This window comes from Chiloscyllium punctatum, chromosome 3 (genome assembly GCF_047496795.1).
Source record: "Chiloscyllium punctatum isolate Juve2018m chromosome 3, sChiPun1.3, whole genome shotgun sequence".
Lineage (NCBI taxonomy): Eukaryota > Metazoa > Chordata > Chondrichthyes > Orectolobiformes > Hemiscylliidae > Chiloscyllium > Chiloscyllium punctatum.
This window is the reverse complement of record NC_092741.1, coordinates 90743052-90762610: the sequence shown is the minus strand read 5'-3', so window position 1 is coordinate 90762610 and position 19559 is coordinate 90743052. Positions and strand designations below refer to the sequence as shown.

Sequence of the window (19559 nt, the reverse complement as noted above, 5' to 3'; positions counted from 1 at the left end):
TATTGGAAAATAGGTCAGCTCTGCAGGATGCAAATCTGTGTAAATAAGACATGGGGATGGAGGTTGGGGGTTGGGGTGCAATATTACGGACAATGTAATCAAAATGGAGAAGTCAGTTCATGGTGTAAAGTTGCTGAACCTAAATGTTGAGTCCGGAAGACTGTAAAGCTTTTAAATGGAAAGTGAAGAGTTATTCCTATTGTTCACCTTTACCCTGGTCTATTGTTATTATTATCATAGGCCTAAGAGAAGACATTTGCCTGCAGTTCAGCAACCTTTAACATCACACTACATAGACTGTACTGTTTTGTAACATCTGATTCTTTACCCCATTACTATTTGCCTCTGCGCAACTTGCTTCAAAATTGAAAATTCAAAATTGAAGTATATGGCAAATTACTCACAAGAAACATTCATCTCATACAAATGCCAGGCAACGATCTCTGCTATCAAGAGAAAATCTAACCATGTTAAATTTTAACATTTAACTTTGTTCTGAAGATTCTGTACCTAGGTATTTGTACCTAAGATGGCACCTTGTGTGCCGACATTATACACTTTGCACTGTGCACCTGCACTTTTGTACTTGAGTACACTATACAATAAAATCAAAATCAAATTGAAAACCAGTGGTCAATGAATCAGCTGTGTAATACTATCACTGCAGAGCAAAACAAAATTATAAAGAGGGTGCAGGAGTAGAAGGACCCAGCTATAAATGCACAGAACATTGAAGATGGCAAGACATGTAGAAAGACTATAGAGCATCCTGGGTTTTTATTAATAGGGGCATGGAGTTCAACAGCAAAGAAGTAACACTAAACCTGATAAGACATCAGTTACACCTTACCTAGAGTACAGTACTGTGTAGAGTTCTGGGTGCCTCACTATAGGAAAGATGCGAATGCATCAGAGAGAGTAGTGAACAGGTCTGCAAGAATGATTCCAGAATTGAGAAACTTCAGTTATGTTCCCTGGAGCATCAGAGGCTGAGGGAGTGACTTTATAGAGGTTTACAAAATTATGAGGGGCATGGATAGGTTAAGTAGGTAAAGTCTTTTCTTTGGGGTCGGGGAGTCCAGAACTAGAGGGCATAGGTTTAGGGTGAGAGGGAAAAGATATAAAAGAGACCTATGGGGCAACTTTTTCACACAGAGGGTGGTACGGGTATGGAATGAGCTGCCACAGGAAGTGGTGGAGGCTGGCACAATTGCAACATTTAAGAGGTATTTGGATGGGTATATGAATAGGAAGGGTTTGGGGGGATATGGGCTTGATGCTGGCAGATGGGACTAGATTGGGTTGGGATATCTGGTCGGCATGGACGGGTTGGACCGATGGGTCTGTTTCCATGCTGTATGTCTCTATGACTCTTGGAGAAGAGAATGTTAAGAGAAATTCTGATAGGATTTTTTTTATATTCATGACCAATGTCATCTGTAAGCTTCAGACATATGCAGCTGCACACTAACAATAAAAATGGATTCCACACATCCCATGATCCTCCAGAGACCCAAGTCCAGCACTTCTAAATCATTGGTTATTACTTGGTACTCATACTTGCACAATATCAGAACCCAAATGTCTGACCAAACACAAGCTAGTTCAGAGAAGCAGTGAGATGCTGGCTCTGAGGGGGAAAGGCCACACCCAGAAGCTCTAGGAGCAGAGAAGGCCTGTGCCGACCACGAGTATCAGACAGCAGGCAGCCAATAGGATGTAGCATGAGTACCAAGTTACATTTTTCCTTCATATTTTTAGATTAGTTTTCCTAATAATACAAGATTAAAATAATATCCAAAAGAGCAAAGCAGTCTTCAAGGTCCACACAAACAAAATCCTGTGGACAATTCAAAATGGAATGGTTTTAGAGATCATCAAAACCAAAATGCCATCTTTAACATACAAATTGAAGGCAAGACTCAGTAGAATTTTCATTTATCGTGAAACTCACAATATGTTGTGCTATTTGTTCTAAAGCAAATGCTGGGAGGTGAGCTCAGGACTGCAAAAAAGTTGGATTACCTAAAGTGGCATTTGAACCAAAAAAGTGCATAGTTTACGAAATCACAACAAAGGTGTACTTTTGCAAATGCTAACTAAAACTCTAGGAGATCATCAAGAGCTCAAAAAGATCACACTTAATATGGTGAAAGTTCTAATTGATAATGTTGTACTTGCAATAAAGATGAATGCATCAATGCTTCCCTTGTAAGACATTCATGATCATGTGGATGTATACAGCAATTACCAAGTGATGCAACAAGCATTATATCTGTAAAAATTGCTCGAGTGCATTAATTTTGTCATCCAGAGACAGCTCCTGCATAGCTTATGTAAATGAATTTTCATAAGTTGATAGCAGGTGAAAGCATTGACATTTCAGTACAAGAAAAAATGTTGATTTGTACATCGAGTTTTGATCACAACTGAAGTGGTTTACATGACTGCCTCCGTAATTATTTTAAAGACTGCTTGAAACAGCGGCTCCACTGAAATAACAGTCAAGCAGTTTTATGTGCACAGTGATCATGGTTTAAAGAGGATGGCAATTGTTACGTCAAATAGAGCTTATGTTATGCTTGGAAAGAAAATTCAGTACCAGCAATGTTGTGACATAAAAACTTAATATTTGACAGAACAGAATTGTGTTGCCCACAGAAAAGATCTCGGGAATAGGTCTCAATTATGCATGACACGGAAATGCTTTTAAGAATAAATGTATACAATATCCAGCAGGTCATCTGTAAAGAAAGGACAATACAAAAAATGTGCCAAAAATCACACCATGATAGTGCTATTTCTAAATGAAATTAGGTAGTTGTCGAGTTAGTAAGTGCACCAACACAAGATTATGATATTTTGATCACCTACTGCACAGAACAAGTGAATAGACGCAACAATCCAATAAACTAATGCTGTCTAGAAATGCTTACAAAGCAACAATATCACGATGCATTGATACGTCTGAATGATGCTCTGGGTGAACTAGCATCACTGTGCATTCTTTTAGATAACGAGGTAAAAACAATGACTGCAGATGCTGGAAACCAGATTCTGGATTTGTGGTGCTGGAAGAGCACAGCAGTTCAGGCAGCATCCAAGTAGCTTCTTGGATGCTGCCTGAACTGCTGTGCCCTTCCAGCACCACTAATCCAGATTATTTTAGGTAAATTGTTTGACAACATTGAAAGCTATGCAATTTGCAAAAGGCAAGCTTAATAAACAGAAAACTCAGTTTCTAGGTAAACATTTCAATCAGAGAAAGGAAGTTGAGGTGGTTCGAGCTGCTTTCGTCAGTGATATTGACACTGCTGCAATCCTTCAATTGATTCATGTGACATATGACTACATGACCAGAACAAGAATAAATGGAGTGCCATGCATTTGGTCAGGATGCAATCGTCAAAACAACTGCTTATGAATTAAGAAAAGACAGCGTGTTGCAATTGACAGAGTCCTAGAGGTCTTCAGCTTGGATAAAGCCTCTTTGGCCCAATGAGTTTGTGCTGGTCAAAGACACCGGCCAAACTATTTATATCTCACAGCTTTAGTATACCTTGGCATCGTAAGTGCACATCTAAATACCTCTTAAATGTTATGAAGGTCTCTGCCTCTAGCATTCTTCAGGCAGTGAGTTATAGATTTCCACAACCCTCTGGAAGAAAGTATTTTGCCTCACACTCCCTCAAAGTTTCCAGCCCATTACCTTAAATCTATGCCCTCGGTCATTGTTCCCTCCAGGAAGGGGAGAAGTTTCTTTCTGTCTACTGTCTCTATGCCACTCAGTGTTGTGCCAATTTATAATATTCCTACCTCTGCTCCAAGAAAAACCACCTCTGTCTCAGCAACCTCTCTTCAAAACTAAAACTTTCCAGCCTTAGGCAATAGCCTGGTAAATTACCTCTGCATTCTCTCCAGTCCACTCCCATCCCTTCAAAAATGTGAATTCTAGAACTAAACACAATATTATAGAACTGGCCTCATCAAATTTTATACAGTTCCAGGATAATCTCCCTGCTCTTAAACTCTATGCCTTGGCTAATAATGGCAAGAATCTCATATAACAAAATAAAACAAAAAAAAGAACTGAGGATGCTGCAAATCTGAAACAAAAACAGAAATTGCTAGAGAAACTCAGCAGGTATGGCAGTGCCTGTGGAGAAAAAGCAGAGTTAACATTTGGGGTCCACTCACCCTCCTTCAGAACTGTTTATAAGTTCTAAAAAGTCTCCCCTTGCATTTTCTGTACTCCTTTACGGCTTCTGCTGTTTTGAACCTTCAGTATCTGTCAGAAGCCCCCCTTTTTCACTTTATTTGGAGTTCGCTGGATTTGTTCATCCCATCCTTTCACCTTATTGGAACACAGTGGCCCTGTACTCTCCCTATTTCTGTCTTGAATTTATCCCACTGCTCTGACATAGATTTACCTAAAAGTCTCTGCTCCACATCCAAATCTGGTCAAATCATACACAACCTTATTAAAATCAGCTTTCTCCAGTTTAGAACTTTGGTTTTAGACCCATCCATGTTCTTTTCCATACAAACGTGAATTTAAAGGAGTTAGAATATTCCACTCTCATAACAAACTATGAAGATATTTGAACAATACTTCAATTTCAAATTTAAGAAGGTGGAAAAATTCAAGATTGGTTGCATCCAGACAATGGTTTGGTGAACTATGCCCTAAAAGATAACCAGTTTCAAGAAATCTCAATTCTTCTGGACACATTTTTGGAACAGTTCAGGCATTAAGTGCTGACTCAGCGCAGATTTAACCTCATCAATTTGATCAAATCTAAGTTCAACAATAGACAATGCGATGTGTTTCAAGTTAAACAGTTTACTGGGCAAAATATCAGACTAGATGTAGTCTATAACCATTGGATAGCAAATAAAGGTAAGTGCAAAAAACCGCCAAAGGAGTGAAGAATTTACTAGCATAATCTTATGGGTGCGTATTACACTTGGTTATTGTAGTGCCACCACTGCACAGACCCCAAGACTTCTGAGCTAAGCAAATAGCTTTAAGCTGGTATCATACCTGTAACTGTAAAATAACAACTGCACACTTTTAATAGTTAAACACACAATGAAAAAATTGTCTAGTGACTTTCGCTAAACAAATGCTTTGGCTAAATAAAACATTCAGATTACTCAGAAGTCCACACAGCCAACACAAAAATTAGAGGGAACATTGACCATAACAGGGTTGATTAAAGTAGAGGGGGAGAAACTGTTCCCAATCATAAAATGAATCAAGAATGATCAGAGTGCTTTGCAAAAGAACCTTAGTTCTAGATAAGTTAACTAATAAAGCAACGGAATAAGTGCAACGATTTTATCAAAGAAAGGTCAAATTTGAATATTAAACAGTTAGCAAAAGATAAATAAAATAACTAAGATGGAACTTGGAGAGAAAAATGAATGATATAAAAAACATAATTAAAGGAGCAGTTGAAATTAAAAACTGCAGAATGTCAGAATACAGAACTAAACAATTGTTTGAAGGCAAAATATTTTCAAAGTCATCAAGGGTTCTCGTAAAGGTATAACTGTATGAATCAAAGCCTTCAAATACCAGCATATTCAGTATTCATTTGAGAAATAGAACCCAACCAAGATAACAATAAAGAGAAACAAAATGTCACATTCAACTGCAAACAACATTGAAATAAAATTGCAGACCCATGTGATGTGATGTTAGACAAACTGGGGGCTGTTTCTACTCCGTCTATTTCCACTTTCTTGTTCTTCAGGACACCAGTAGAGACTGGTACCTCTCCATTCACACGATCCTGTAGCACATTCTCTCTGTTCAGGTTGATCTCAGAGTATGGACAACCTAATGCACTGCAAAAAAAAAAAGAACATTCCTTATAGTTTGATGATTGAACAGTCACTTTTATAATACATGTATATTCTGCATCAAAATTAATCCTTACAAGGATCCATTTCAATGAAATAGGTGGTGCAGTGAGTTAGAACATTGCTCATCAACTTTGAAATTGGACTTCCGATCAAGTCCAAGTTGAAAGAACAATTTTTTTTATTCTCATGGCCTGATAGGGACTATAAGAATCAGTGTGGACATTTTTAAACTTTTCTTTAAAAGACAGTTAATTATCAGTATAAAAATTCACACTTTGGCTGAATTTCCTACTTCATTCTAGATATATTATTTAAAATCACTTTTTTGTCTTTCTTCCCCCATGTGAGGACTTCTCTGCACCAGCTTTATCACAATATCGAAGATCTTTTTATTTCATCATATTTATGACACAAAAGTAGTCGGAAAGGGAGTGGTGAGGAAGGCACAATGAGTTTGCAGAGAGATACTGATAGGTATCTGAGTGGGCAAAAACTTGGCAGATGGAATAATAATGTGGGAGAATGAGAGGTTTGCACTTTGCCAGAACGAATTGAGGTGCCTTTGGATGAATCGCAAAAGGTTAGTGTGCAAGTACAGAAATTAATTAGTAAAGCTAATAAAAAAACCATCAATCATGAGGGGAATGGACAATAAAAGTAGGAAGATTTTACTCCAGTTATCGAGGGCACTGGTGAAGCCACATCTGGATTATTGCGTAGTGTCACTCAACTTGAAGGAATGATGCAATGCATTGGATGGAATTCAGAGAAGGTTTAATAGACTAGTATCTGAAATGCGCTAGTTGTCTTATAAGCAAAGGTTGGACAAGCTAGACTTCAATCTACTTGAGTTTAGAAGCATAAGCAGCTACTTGACTGAAGGGGTGTAGACAGGGTAGATGTGAGAGGATGCTTCCTCTTATGGGAGAATTTAGAACTATGATCACTGTTTAAAAATCAGGGTCACCTATTTAAAACAGATTTGGCTTTTTCTTTCTCTTGAGGGTCGAGATTCTTCAGAACTCTCCGTGAGCAAAGTCCATGAATATTTTTAACACCGAGATAAGTAGATTTTTGTTAACGTGTTGAAAGATTATCAGAGTAGGCAGAAATGTGGATTTGAGACTACAACAACATCAGCTATGACGTTATTGAATGATGGAATAGGGGCAAGTGTCTGAATGGCCTATTCCTGCTCCAGATCCATGTTTATCGAATTCAAATTACCAAAGCAGTTCAAGAAGGCTTTTTCAAAAGCAACAATAAATAAAAAATGCTGGCTTGTTAGCAACATCCATACCCCTTGATTAAACATAAAACAACGGGTCAGAAGCATTCAGGATAACTAAAATGCTAAAGTAGACAAGCAAGTTTACAAGCCTGCCTATATTTTTAACTTAACTATATTTTTAGGCTTTCCAAGGAACAGAAACAGTAAAGCATTGCAGAGTGGAGCTGATAGTAGTAAAACAGTTGGATTAAGGAATCAATTCTAAAATTATTTTAATGGAAATACAAATACTATCCTCAGGAATGATCACATTCTATCTTTAAAAAATGTTATTGCCCTTGGGATGTAACGCTGTCAAAGTTGTTACAGCAGAGTGCTATTACATTTAATGCGGTGTCTGACTTATTTCAGGGATTAGTTAATTACATGCTGAAGACTTCTGGCACTTCCTGTAAAGTTAATATAATCAGGAGGATGCAATTTTGGTATGGTGTTTTCAACGTTGTTTCTAAATCAAAGCCTTCCTTCCAAAATAATCACTGGAGCTACATTATATGAGTGGCAAGGCCCAGATTCAAGGTCCACCTGTTCCAGAGGAACGGCATAATGTGAATGAACAGATAGATTAAAAATATCTATGAAAGTGACATGTGTTTTCTTTCTGTACCACAATTTGTTAGTACTGATGAGGAATACTTCTTTCAACTCTGGTTTGTCTGCAAGTGCCAGTGCTCCATTCACCCTCCACAGTTCCTTGTTCAGCACCCACCCACACTTCCTCAGTGAAAATTACAGCTGCCCCACTCCCTGGTCAAAAATCCATAAAACTAAAAGAGGATGTTACATGCAATCATTCCAAACTCTACTGTAAAAGCGACCAACAGCTGGAATATACTCCTACATGAATATATCGAGGCCTGAATGATTGCAAAGGGCTATCATTGACAGCTAAACTTAATAGTTCAAGCCATATGCCCAACATAACCCAAGGGTTGTCATGCATTAAACAGCAATAGGTGAGGTTTGAATACTAAATATCCACTTACTGGGGAAACATAATCTAAAAGCTACTTTCAATTGCTATTTTATCTCCAATTTGTAACATTCTGCTGTTCTGGTCCTCCAGAAATATGTCCAATATTACAATCCTTTATTTTTCTCCAAAACTGCTCTTAACTGTACTCCAGCTCCATGTTCTCTCCAACATTTGGTGACTTACATGTAAGAATACAATTTTCCTTCCTAATTTTTAAACCTATCCATATGGATTCTGTCTAACACAACCCTCTACCTCATTCTTATTAGTTCTGTGATAGAACTGGTCACTCATTCTTTTCTAGCCCTTCTCTTCTCATTGCATTTGCATTGCATGGAGAGTGGAAAGAAATATACTTGGAAACGCAGCATTTGGAGTTTCACGTGTTCTGGATGTAGGTTTGCCAGCTGAGCTGGAAGATTCGTTTTTAGACGTTGCATCACCATACTAGCTAATTTCTTCAGAGAGTCTCCAGATGAAGCACTGGTGGTGTAGTCCGCTTTCTATTTATACGTTTGGGTTTTTTGGGGGTTGGTGATGTCATTTCCTGTGGTGACATCATTTCCTATGCTTTTTCTCAGGGTGGTAAATGGGATCCAAGTCAATGTGTTTGTTGATAGAGTTCCGGTTGGAATGCCATGCTTCTAGGAATTCTCATGTGTGTCTCTGTTTGTTATTGTTCGTAATCCTGGGAGCCAGAAGACAATAATAAAGCTAGAATCTCAGAATTATTATGGAGAAGGAGGTGGTCAGTCAATAGTCCTTTGTGTCTGCATTGGCTCTTTTACAAGTGGAAACAGCCTCTATCTATTCTGTCTAGCTGGCTCAGGATTTTGAAAACATCAATTAGATCTCCATTCTATCCTCAAAGCTGAAGTTTCTAATACCTGGAACCATTCCCGTAAATTATTTCTGTGCTCTGTCCAATGGATTTGCATCTTTTCTTAATGGGGCACCTACAACAGTATGCAGTTCTCCAGCTGAGATCTAACAAGTGCAATATTCCTCTCCTTATTCTCGTACTCTATGTCCCATTTATAAAGTGGAGAACTCTAGCTTTATTTACGGTTCTCTCAATCTTCACCAATCTGCGCAAGTATACACACAGGCTCCTGCACTCTGCGCTCTCATTCCATTCATACTCCCATTTTATATTATTTAATTTTTTTAAAATTTAGAGTCATAGAACTTGCAGAGTTCTTCTAACCAAAGTGCATCACCTCTCACGTTTTTGCATGGAGCCTTGTTATGAACTTGTCAAATGTTCTTATGAAGTTCCACACTATAATTACTCACAATTTACAGTTCTTCCAAGTTATGTCATCTGTAAACTTTGAAATTGTCCGTGCACACCTAGATCCAGGTCATTAATATAGATCAGGAAAAGCAAGGATCTCAATACTAGCTCTTGAAGAACTCCACTGCAAACTTTCCACTAACCCAAAAAATATCAATTGACCAGTGCATTCTGTTTCCTGGTCAATTTTGTATCCGTGTTTATCATCATGGCCTACAGTGTTCTCACAAGTCTGTGGTGAGACACATATTAAATGTCTTCCAGAAATCCACATATACCTGGTCAGAAGTGTCATTCTTATCAATCTTTCTCATTATCTCTTCAAAAAACTCCAGCAAGTTCATTAAACACAATATCCACTTTAAAATTCCATGCCAGGTGTCTTCCTGCTGCACCTTAAATGTTTTCCTATTAATGGTGAAAAGAAGCAGATTGTGATATCCTCGCTCCTCATTATTCAATTATTTGCTACCTGTGCATCTGCATACTCACGAGATTGGCTCCAGATCCCTTATTTTTTTCATAATAAAGCCAGAATCTCAGAATTATTATGGAGCAGGAGACGGCCAGTCATTGGCTCGGAGTCTGCACTGGTTCTTTTACTGTTTCCGGCTCCAGACCCCTTACTTTTTCTCATTATACACCTCCAGTCTGTTCACGCAGTCCTTCATGGTAAATAGGAGAGCTACATGGTAGCAGTATCCGCAGGCAAGTTCGAATCGCAATACCCCACTGATAACAAGGATTGGTGTACTTCGGATATCAGCACTCTGCCTACCTCCCAGCCCCACACAGAGTTTTGCCTAGCTTACTAACTACAAAATAAAATCAGAACTTCAGATTGCTAGGCAGACTCAGTACCCCCAATAGCAGTATTCTTCAGAAACTGAATTCTCAGGGGGTCAAATACATTCTATTACATTTATTTTTCTTACCTTCAAAATTTAGACATGGAACAGAAACAAGGCAATACATCAAAAATTATTCACAAAATAACACAAAGGACATTTTTTAATTGTTGCATTTAGAATAAAAAGCTACAATGTCACGTTAATATTCTAATTTATTTGCACAAACAGATAATGATACAAACTTTCAGTTTTTTGTTAAAAGTTGTTATGAAAAAAATGTTGCCGGTCTACTTTGCTACACTTTTCAAAATTGATGTTTTCTCCCCCTTACTTGTCGCTTGTCATTTACTAGTATAACAGTGGAACATGATTGAGTAATAGCTTCATTGTCAAAAAGAAATATTGACTAAAAAGCTCGTCTGGTTGCATCTCAACAAAACTTGCATTTTTCATCTGCAAAAGATAATTCCCTAACTTCTTTCATTGTGCTTGAATTGTTTCAGGAACAGACACAGACTTTTACAAATAAACAAATGTTGTGCCTTAGTAACTGTAAACTATTACACTTCATTAAAGCAAGATTTATCAACAGCTTTGATTAAGTTAATCAAGCATGGCGAAAATGAGGACTGCAGATGCTGGAGATCAGAGTTGAATGTGGTGCTGGAAAAGCACAGCAGATCAGGCAGCATCCGAGGAGCAGGAGGATCAACATTTCGGGCAAAAACCCTTCAATGCAGAGGAATTTAAAACTCTGTTTCGAATCTAGTTTTCTTACTAACAAGCCCTGATTGCTTGAAGATGTGCAAGGTAACAAATCAGGCAGTCTATTTCATATTATATGTTTGTTCTCAATCACCAAGAATATATTTACTGAACATGAATAACAATTTTGTAATTCTTCAGAGATTAAAAGCACTAAATCCAAAATTTCTTGGTACCTACAGGCCAAAACTGAAACACACATCACTGAGCAAGCTATATATTTTATAAATATCCCCTTTCAACTAATAATTATAAAAACTATTACTGTTAATATGCTTAAATAAAATTAGAACCACAAAACATATTGCCAGGGTTTTAAACGTTCAATGTAAAAACACACAATCTGAATAACTTGAAACACCAGTCTTGGAGGTGCACACAGGCTCAAGCGCTATATTTTTCAAAGTCGATTGACAAGAGATTAGAGATTGTATCTTGGGGGACTCAGGAAACAATTTAAGGATCTCAAAAGCACACAAGCCATCAGATAGGCAAAAATTCTCTCTGTAGGTGGAAAACCATTCCAACTTTAACCAGGAGAATTGGCACCAATGGCACTATTAATGGTTGTAAAATAGGATCAATAGACTTATGTCATTGATGCTTCTGTTATTGTTACAAGAGTCAATCTCTTGGATGGTTGGATTGCCTGCTTCTTTACTGTGCAAATTAGAGTTCTTTCGTGTAGACAAGACTCTAATCACAAATTTAAAAGATAAAGGGTCCCCAAGTAGACCCATCTAAGTTATTTCCCATCAAGTGGTTTAACCAGCAGCATGTATGGAGACTCCTGCTGGATATATGAATGATATAAAAATGATAACAGAGTTTTTGCATTTGTACCTTTTCGCGGTGACCAGGTGAATATAACAGATTGCTTCCAGTCCAGGATACCCCTCAGCGTTTTTGCATCCTCCTCACTAGACCCAAGCACAGGCCAACACAATCTTGCAGCTGCCAGATATATTATAGCCCAATGCTGGGTAGCTGCATGAGGTATCTGTTTGGATCATGCAGTACACTGAGAATACAAAGCAAGCCCTGAAGCCCAAAATGCCCCAATCCTCCAATCAGCAGTGTGCACTTTGCCTATCAGAAAACTTGCAAGGTAAATCTCTCCCTCTCTTTTTTTTAGAAACCTGGAGAGAATTTTTGAGTGACACTTGTCAATACACCAGAAGTGTAGATTAGATTACCTACAGTGCAGAAACAGGCCCTTCAGCCCAACAAGTCCACACCGACCCTCTAAAGAGAAACCCACCCCCCTATATTTACCCGACTAATCCACCTAACACTTTGGGCAATTTAGCATGGCCAATTCACCTGACCTGCACATCTTTGGACTGTGGGAGGAAACCGGAGCACCTGGAGGAAACCCACACAGACACAGGGAGAATGTGCAAACTCCACACAGACAGTTGCCCGAAGCGGGAATCGAACCCGGGTCCCTGGCACTGTGAGGCGGCAGTACTAACCACTGAGCCACCATGCCATAACTGAACTTATATTTAAGAGAAATTTTAAAAAGTGCTTGCGGAAGTTAGATGGGACATTAACAAAAAAAGAAGTGATCATGCAAGAATAGTCTGTATTTGAGAAGAGAACAGGAAAGGAACTGGGACCAGAAATCCAGACTTGCATGTGCAGCTGGCATTACAATTTATCTTCCTAGGAAGTAGTTCTTCATAACTCACTGGCACTGCACATTTCAGTAAAGACCAACATTCAGTAAGAAAATTATCATACAAAAGATGCTTATGCCTCTTTTGTAAGCCACCACAATGCACCTTTAATAGCTTAATACATGACAGGAGAAATAAAGCTGGCACAATCTGGCCAGTCATTGCATTTCATTCTATTCAGCAGAGAACAAAGAGTTATTTCAGAATAACAGGGGACTTTCATGTAATGATATTCTACCCTTTCATTGTCAAAAGCTGATTTTTTTTTCTCCACTTTCTAAATCAAAACAACATACTCAACTTTAACCTATCACACCAGTCAGGGCAACCCATCATTTACCAGAGTAATTGAGACGTTAAATGCACCTCATTCAGTGTTGAGAGAGATATGTCTGACTCGGAAAGGGAAACACAATAATGAATACTATGGATACCATGACTACCTAATCACTTTGAGCATTGATCATATCTTCATTTTGAATCTTTTGGAAATAATGTAAAGAATGGAAAAGCACCCACTGCAGAATTTCTTCCAAATAATTGTGGAATTATCCAAAGTCAAAATGCAAGTTATTAATTCCTCTCAGATGTAAATTTGCAATCTGTACTTTATGATGGTGCTTTAATACACAAAGGTGGAATTTTCTTGTAGGTCACGATGACACAACGCAAATTGTCAAAACCTGAAGGCGAAATCTTGCATAGAATTATGACAACTTAATGTTGCCATGGAGGAAAAAGTCACAATATCTCTGGAGTAATACTCCAGAGGCCAGGACGAGCATTCATATACTACCATGAGATAAAGTTAATTTCAATCATGATGACTATGAAACTACCATTGGATGTTGTAAAACACATGTGGGTAAGTAATATCCTTTAGGAGGAAAATCTGCCATTCTTACTTGGTATGACTAACATGTGACTCCACACCCACAGTAATACAGATGTTGACAACTCTTCTGAAACAAGGCATGAAGCTCAAGGTCAGTTAGGGAAGAGCAACAATATTGGCCTTGCCAGTGACTCTCACAATGCATAAAAGAATAATTAAATAAATACATACATACATACATACGACTATTCTTGGCAAGATCAACTTCCTAGATTAGAGTGGTGCTGGAAAAGCACAGCAGTTCAGACAGCATCTGAGGAGCAGTAAAATCGACGTTTCGGGCAAAAGCCCTTCATCAGGAATACAGGCAGAGAGCCTGAAGGGTGGAGAGATAAGTGAGAGGAGGGTGGGGGTGGGAAGAAAGTACCATAGAGTACAGTAGGTGAATGGGGGAGGGGATGAAGGTGATAGGTCGGGGGGGGGGGGGGGGGGGGGGGGGGTGGAGTGGATAGGTGGAAAAGAAGATGGGCAGGTAGGACAAGTCATGGGGACAGTGCTGAGCTGGAAGTTTGGAACTGGGGTGAGGTGGGGGAAGGGGAAATGAGGAAACTGTTGAAGTCCACATTGATGCCCTGGGGTTGACGTGTTCAGAGGCGGAAGATCAACTTCCTCTAAATCAGTGACACCCCAAATGCTAGAATCCTTGCTTTTATTCATCACTAAATAGTCCAAACATTGTATATAACTCTGATGAGTTGGGAGTGTGATGCTGGAAAAGCACAGCAGGTCAGGCACCATTCAAAGAGCAGGAGAATCGACGTTTCGGGCATGAGCCCTTCATTCCTAATGAAGGGCTTATGCCTGAAACATTGATTCCCCAGCTCCTTGGATGCTGCCTGACCTGCTGTACTTTTCCAGCACCACACTCTCAACTCTGATTTCCAGCATCTGCAATCTTCACTTTCTAACCTATAAATCTGATGATAAAGGAACGCTGAAGTCAAAAGCTTTCGTCGATAAAGAAACTAAGAACATACTATAAATGCCTTATTTTAAAAGCATAACAATGACAACAGACTGAATGCTAGAAAAGAATTTTCCTTAGAACATTCCTTTAAAAACTCCTAAAATATGGCAAATTGCATGCCAGTTATCACTAATGCCTCACTGGCTTGCAAATAGTCCATATTACCATTAAAGCTAATCAAATTACTCTGCATTCTTGATTAAATTAGTGTTATTATGTTCAAGATCGCTACAGACAGTTTCAACTGCATGACAAAATTTCTGTGTCATCATACTATTTTAAAAAGTAACTATACAAAATAAGTGTTCCATTTACATAACAACTTGCATTTGATAATATCACCAAGGTACAGATTGTAGACACAATATTAGCACTTTATTTAGTGCTTTTCATAACCTGAAAGATTGGCTAATTAAGTACATCATGAAGTATCCCACAGTTGTCATGTAGGAAAGATAATATTGTGTTTGCATGCAGCAAATGTGACAACGATCAGATAATCTGCTGTAGGTCACAGAATAAATATAGGCCAGGACATCAGGATAAATCCCCTGCATACCCTCAAAACTGAAGTATGGAAATTTTTTTACAAGCGTAATTTCTGCTGACACCCAAAGTTGCATGTAACTGCACATGTGCACAACTCCAGAATCTCCTTGGCATCTTACACACAAAGGAATTGCACATGCACAGAACTGAAACACTGCTGAAATAGAGTTCAGCAGCAAGGGAGAATCAGAGGGGTGGGGGGAAAGTGAATTTAAGCAGTATATAGTGCAAATGTATATTATCAATAGACACAGCTTTAATATCTTACCTGAAAGATGGCTACTTTGACTGTATATTGCTACGCAAATGTTGCAATAAAATGTCAACCTAGATTTTGTGCTCAAACTATCTGGCACATCACAATGAAAATGAATATATTGAGGCAAATCATTAATTTAAGCACAACTTATTTCTTTTTTTTCTCTTAAACTAGTAGTTTGTTCTTTTACCTGTGATGACCCGAATGTTTCCCTCCTTTTATATGTCCAATTCCTTTACATCCTGGAGTGGGACATCCTCCCTGTTCTGAAGCTTCCACCAAATCTAATGGGCCTGTTTGCAACAAACAAAAACCCAGTTGTTAAATCTACAATCTGTCAATCAACATTTTTATCAGCGCATTACACGCAGCTATCAGAGATTAGGATTCTGACCGAGTAATGAAAAGTATCATCAGCTTTTTCTCCTTCTTTGAATGTAATCTTGAAATCGAAAGCAAAAATAGGACCCATTCTTCTGCGATGGCAAATATTCTATGTTATATAACTCTACTTTATTTCTCTCCTAACAGAAACACCCAATACCAATTGTTAAAACAAAATCGAGCATAAATCTTCCTTTCTGTAAATCAGAGGCATTATGCCACATAAAGCTCAACCACTGTATGATGCTGCAAGATAGACTGGAGACCTTCCTGTTTTGTATGGACCACTTGCTCAGCTGAATCAATCGTTTAGTCATCGTGACATTGGAGGATAATCAAGTCTTTCGTTCATCTCCACCATATACCCTTTGGATTTTAGAAATACACCCCAGTTCTTTTGAAAAGTCACAGGAAAAAGAAAACGGATTTGATTTGATCCATCACCAAACAGAAAGGTTCTTTCCATGTACAAGTCAGGAAAATAGATGATCATAGAAAGGACTAAAGTCTATGCCTATAGGTTCAACTGCTTTCAAAAAAAATTACAAAAGCTGAATGGTCTAATGTGGTGTCTCATTCATTTAAATATCATGACCGAATAAATGCCAAAGACATGTAAAAATGAAGACGAGTAGAAAACTATAATTCCTACATTGATACCAGATTGTGCTAGAAAATGTGTTAGGTTAAACTGCTAAATTAAGTAAGAGAGCTTCATTAAAGCATGCTAATTATTGAATGTGCCTGCTTTGTAGATAGCCTTGAGCAAGATTTTGTGTTTCTAGCTGAATAAACTATAACTTTAATAGAATATTATTAGTTTTGTTTTGTTAATGAATGTTGTTATCTGCTAAAGAATGATTTAAAGAAGTAATTTGTTTGCTGACACATCATCAGCCATAAAGTCAGTGTCCTCGTTTTTCCCAAATGAGCAACAACCAATGATAAACAAAAACACTTGCACTAATATTGTTGCTCCAGTTACCAAGTCAGAACTACACCTTATTGCTTTGGACAGATTGTAAGTTTTAAGACAAATCTCTCCCCGTATTCTCATGAACAGTAAGTAGATTGTGATTCAGTTTTTCCCCTTTTGTAAACTGTGTAGGGTGATGACTAAACAGTTATAAATTTAAAACAGGATTTATTTCACACACTTGTAGGTATTGTTGTGGGAGTGGGAGTGAGAGTGGGAGTGGGGGGGGGGGGGGGGGGGAGGGGACGAGAACGGACAAGGAGGGGAAATGGCAGAGAAAGGGAGACAATTCACAATACAGGTACACTTATAAGCATACAAGGGAACATCAAAAAGGATAACAAGATTATTCAAGTAGCCATAGCTTTGTACAAAATAAGAAGGATACCAGTTTTTCTGTGTCCTTAGTTTTAAGGTGGAATGCAAAACTCCAAAGATGGAATTTTTGTGTGGAGTGGTTAACTGGCTAATTAGCAATTCAGGGGTCAGTGACAGCTTCGTCTCCTTAAGATTTCTTCAAATATCTTCTGATGCAGAATGCTGAAATATAATTTCTGCTTTGACAAATGCAGGTTTATTACTTGCAGAGAGCACAAGTACAGGTTTTGCCCACTCGTTACAAGTCAGAGTTTTCAGTTATAGCTGGGAATCAGTGGTTTTAAGATTATCAGTAGATGTTAGGAGAAAGTGAGGGCTGCAGATCAGAGTCAAGAGTGTGGTGCTGGAAAAGCACAGCAGGTCAGGCAGCATCCGAGGAGCAGGAGAATCGACATTTCGGACATAAGCCTGATGGAGGGTATTATCCGCCATTTCCCCCCCCCCCACCTTTGGCACGTTCCCCCACTCCCACAACAACACCTACAAGTATATGAAATAAATCCGGTTTTAAATTTATAACCCTTCCTGATGAAGGGCTTATGTTCAAAACATCGATTCTGTCAGTAGATGTTGTACACAGCAGCATTGAATCCTTAAATGATCACTTTCAAAACTGTACAGTCAAAAGACAGATAAGTTCAACACTATGGGAGTCATGTGATGAAACTTCCTGGGGTGGTCATGCTGGTGCAGGGACAGTTACCACTGAGACAAAAGCTTGTTTTGAAGATAGCCAACTGTCAGAGGTTAAGTGGAATATCATCAACACATCATCTTATAGAATTACATGTTATCCCTATCCTATCAGGTTGACAATGTGTTGAGAATGAACGGACTCTGAGGCAATTTACAATACAATATGAGCATTCTAGTTCCAACAGAAGGTAGGTGGGGTCTGGCTGACTAACTCCAGAGAAGCTTTTGAAAGCTTCCTGCTAAATCCAGTCACATGATTAAACAACCCAAAGATGGCTGCTAAACTTAGTTCTAAAACATTCAAAAATATAAATAGTATACATCAAAGCTGTTTTGCTTTAAAATCCATTTGTGACATTAGTGAAATATTCACATGGTTCATGCAGATGATTAACAAAAAAGTCAAAATTCCAGATGACTCTGAAGTCTTCTGGCTCAAAGCATTCCCATTATAACGATAATACTGTTAAACTTCCCACTGATTGCCTAGTCAATAGCTGTTAGGACACTCTTAAGCAGAGCCATCTGGAATTGAACACCAAGAACCACATGCAGCCTTCTGTGACTGCCAGATTAATATACAGTTCATCAGTCACAGTTTTGGAGCTTCAGCTGACCTAGCAATCCTTAAAATAAAACAAAGAACTTCAGATGCTGCAGATCTAAAGCAAAAAAATCAGAAATTGCTGAAGAAACTCAGTAGGTTTGGCAACATCTTTCGGAAGAAAGCAGAGTTATCATTTAGAGTGTGGAAACTTTTCACCCAAAACTGCAATCCTTGGTGGACAGTCCATGGCAAGAACCAATTTATAAAATCTTCTAATGTGGGAAGGGTGTAGCACTGCAGCCAGCACATAGCAAGCACTGGACAATCTGAAGACCCCCTGCATTTACTGACTGCCATAGCTATATTGGAAGGACTTGCAGCATTTGTTTAGCCATGTTATCAACATACCTTACATGATTCTTCATATATCTCAGCTCTGGAATATGAAGGTTTGCTCTCATTTCCAATTATGTGCATTGTAGCTCAGCACAATGGAACCACACTTGCAATATGATGTTCCACAAAGCTCCAGTACAATGTCATGCACAAGCTAATCTGGTAATTCAGGTACTCAAATGAGATTTGACAAGACAAACTAAACCATGAGGTGGATTCCTCATGGTTCACAGAATCATGGAACTCTACGGTGTGGAAGCAAGCTATTCGGCCCTTCAAGTCCACACCGACCCCTATAAACTTCATCCCACCAAGACCCGACTCCTTCCCCTATCATAGTATTTCCCATGGCTAATCCACTTAGCCTACGTATCGTTCGACACTATGGGCAATTTAGCATGGCCATTCCACATAACCTACACATCTTTGGACTGAGAGAGGAAATTGGAGCACTCGGAGAAAACCCACACAGGCATGGGAAGAATGTCTGTGTGGAGTTTGCACAGTCACCAGAGGGTGGAATTGAACCCAGGTCCCTGACTCTGTGAAGCAGCAGTGCTAATCACTAAATCATTGTGCAGCATGATTATTGATTGATTGATTGATTCTTCATGTTCAATTATTGGTCAATATAGGCCAGACCTCTGCATTTTCTTCCCCTTTATATAACAGTTCTACCTTACAGCTTGCTCGTGTATCCTCTTTCTCAATACATACATATATACTACCTTTACAATTAACTGTTTATTTAACACAATTAGACAATGTGCCATACAGAA

The 19559-nt window shown here is 38.6% G+C and overlaps 1 protein-coding gene across 1 annotated transcript in view; it reads right to left on the bottom strand.

Moving 5' to 3' along the window:
- l3mbtl3 (L3MBTL histone methyl-lysine binding protein 3) overlaps window positions 1-19559 on the bottom strand; it is a 172953-nt gene that overhangs the window by 60313 nt on the left and 93081 nt on the right. The window contains exons 16-17 of the mRNA XM_072556048.1: window positions 15594-15696; window positions 5689-5853 (exon numbers count right to left, since the gene is read on the bottom strand). Of these exons, the coding sequence (XP_072412149.1) occupies window positions 5689-5853; window positions 15594-15696 (268 nt within the window). The remainder of the gene's footprint in view (window positions 1-5688; window positions 5854-15593; window positions 15697-19559) is intronic.